Source organism: Leptosomus discolor, chromosome Z (genome assembly GCF_034619465.1).
Source record: "Leptosomus discolor isolate bLepDis1 chromosome Z, bLepDis1.hap2, whole genome shotgun sequence".
Lineage (NCBI taxonomy): Eukaryota > Metazoa > Chordata > Aves > Leptosomiformes > Leptosomidae > Leptosomus > Leptosomus discolor.
This window is the reverse complement of record NC_141419.1, coordinates 83,976,465-83,978,796: the sequence shown is the minus strand read 5'-3', so window position 1 is coordinate 83,978,796 and position 2,332 is coordinate 83,976,465. Positions and strand designations below refer to the sequence as shown.

At 58.2% G+C, this 2,332-nt stretch overlaps 1 protein-coding gene across 1 annotated transcript; it reads left to right on the top strand.

Annotated features, from left to right (window-relative positions):
- The first annotated feature begins 241 nt into the window (after window positions 1-241).
- LOC104339980 (alpha-galactosidase MYORG-like) lies at window positions 242-2,332 on the top strand. The gene has a single exon (XM_009952816.2). The coding sequence runs from the start codon at window positions 242-244 to the stop codon at window positions 2,330-2,332; it is 2,091 nt and encodes a 696-aa protein (XP_009951118.2).

The window sequence follows — 2,332 nt, the reverse complement described above, 5'->3', positions numbered from 1 at the left end:
GGGCCAGGGAGGCTGCCAGACTGCAAACGGGAGGAGAGAAGCTACAGCCGTTAGGAAGATTTGGTTTTTTGGTGTTTATAACCCTCTGTTTCATGAAATAACACTGCAGGTTTGAGTGGCCAGGCTTTGGAAAGGAGACCGTGAATATCTTCATGCAGCATCTTGCATTTTCTGTCCACCAGTTGGAGAAAAAAATTCAGCAGCAAAGTTTCTAACCAGGTGTTGACGCTGCAAAGGAGTCATGGACATTACCCACCGCACAGGAAAACATGGAAACACTCGAAAGGGGGATGCCAAAGAAACGTGTTTGTCTGAAAACATCACGCCAGTGAAGCAGAAGCCCTCCAAGGAGCTGAGGCCCATGCTCGGGGCCATCTTGCTGGGCCTCATCCTGTTCATTGCCGCAGTGGTGGCCTGGTGCTACTACACGGTGTCCCTGCGGAAGGCAGAGCGGCTCAAGACGGAGCTGATGGACCTGTGGGCGGACGGCTTCGTCATCAGGAACCAGCACGGGGAGGTGGTCTTCCGGCTGGCCTTCCGCTCGGGCAGCCTCGACCTGGAGTCGTGCTCCAAGGAGGGCGAGATCCTGAGCTGCACGCGGTCGGGCGGGGGGCCGCTCAACTTCTTCATCCAGACGGTGAAGCCCAAGGACACGGTGATGTGCTACCGCGTGCGCTGGGAGGAGCTGGCGGCCGGCCCGGCGGTGGAGCACACCATGTTCTGGGAGGACGCCCACTGGTACGGGGGCTCGGAGATGAGCACCCAGCACTGGCCCATCCGCCTGGCCGGCTACCAGGAGCCCGTGCCCTACGTGACGAGCGACGTCTACTCCTTCCGCGACAGCTTCGGCGGCATCCTCGAGCGCTACTGGCTCTCCTCCAAGGCAGCGGCCATCAAGATCAACGACTCCGTGCCCTTCCACCTGGGCTACAACGCCACCGAGCGCACCCTCTTCTTCCAGGCCCGCTACAAGGACTCGCCCTACAAGCCCCCGCCGGGGCAGCAGCCCTTCCCCGAGCTCAGCTACCGGGTCTGCGTGGGCTCCGACGTCACCTCCATCCACAAGTACATGGTGCGCCGGTACTTCAACAAGCCCTCCAAGATCCCTGCCGAGAACGCCTTCCGATACCCCATCTGGTCCACCTGGGCCCTCTACAAAAAAGGTATCAACCAGGATAAAGTTTTGAATTTTGCAAGAAATATTAAGAAGTACCATTTTAACTGCAGCCATATTGAAATCGATGACATGTACACACAGGCCTATGGGGACTTTGACTTTGACCCCGTTAAGTTCCCCAACGTGACAGAGATGTTTGCAAAACTGAGAGAAGATGGGTTTAAGGTCACCCTGTGGATTCATCCCTTCATACACAGAGATTCCTCCAATTTTGGGGTGGGGATTGAGCGTCAGCTTTTCATCAAGGAGCCATCGGGGCGGCTGCCAGCCATGGTGGAGTGGTGGAATGGCATCGGGGCCATCCTGGACTTCACCAACCCAGCAGCCCGGGACTGGTTCCAGAGCCACCTGCGCCAGCTCCGGCACAAGTACGGCATCTCGTCCTTCAAGTTTGATGCAGGTGAGACCAGCTACCTGCCCAAGCAGTTCAGCACCTTCCGCCCACTCTCAGACCCCAGCATCTGGTCACGGCGCTACACAGAGATGGCCATCCCCTTCTACGAGCTGGCCGAGGTGCGGGTGGGCTACCAGTCACAGAACATCTCCTGCTTCTTCCGCATTATTGACCGCGACTCCGTCTGGGGCTATGAGCTCGGCCTCAAGTCCCTTATCCCCACAGTGCTCACCATCAGCATGCTGGGGTACCCATTTGTGCTGCCAGATATGATTGGAGGAAATTTCCTCCCCAACAAGACAGATGGGGCAGTGGAGATCCCCAACCGGGAGCTGTATGTGCGGTGGCTGGAGCTGTCGGCCTTCATGCCCTCCATGCAGTTCTCCATCCCACCCTGGCTCTATGACAAGGAGGTGGTGGAGATTGCCCAGAAGTTCACAGAGCTGCACGAGTCGCTGGTGGCCCCGTTGCTGCTGGAGCTGGCTGGGGAGGTCACCGACACGGGTGATCCCATCATCCGTCCCATCTGGTGGATCTCGCCCGGCGATGAGACCACGCACAGGATCGACTCCCAGTTCCTCATCGGGGACACCCTGATGGTGGCACCTGTCCTGGAGATGGGCAAGCAGGAGCGTGACGTCTACCTGCCAGCGGGCAAGTGGCGCAGCTACAAGGGGGAGTTGTTTGAGAAGACCCCGGTGCTGCTCACAGACTATCCCGTTGACCTGGACGAAGTGGCCTATTTCCTCTGGGTTTCCTAA

Bases quoted from the DNA above. Each gene is read 5' to 3' on its own strand.
- LOC104339980 (XM_009952816.2), top strand. From the start codon at position 242: ATGGACATTACCCACCGCACAGGAAAACATGGAAACACTCGAAAGGGG.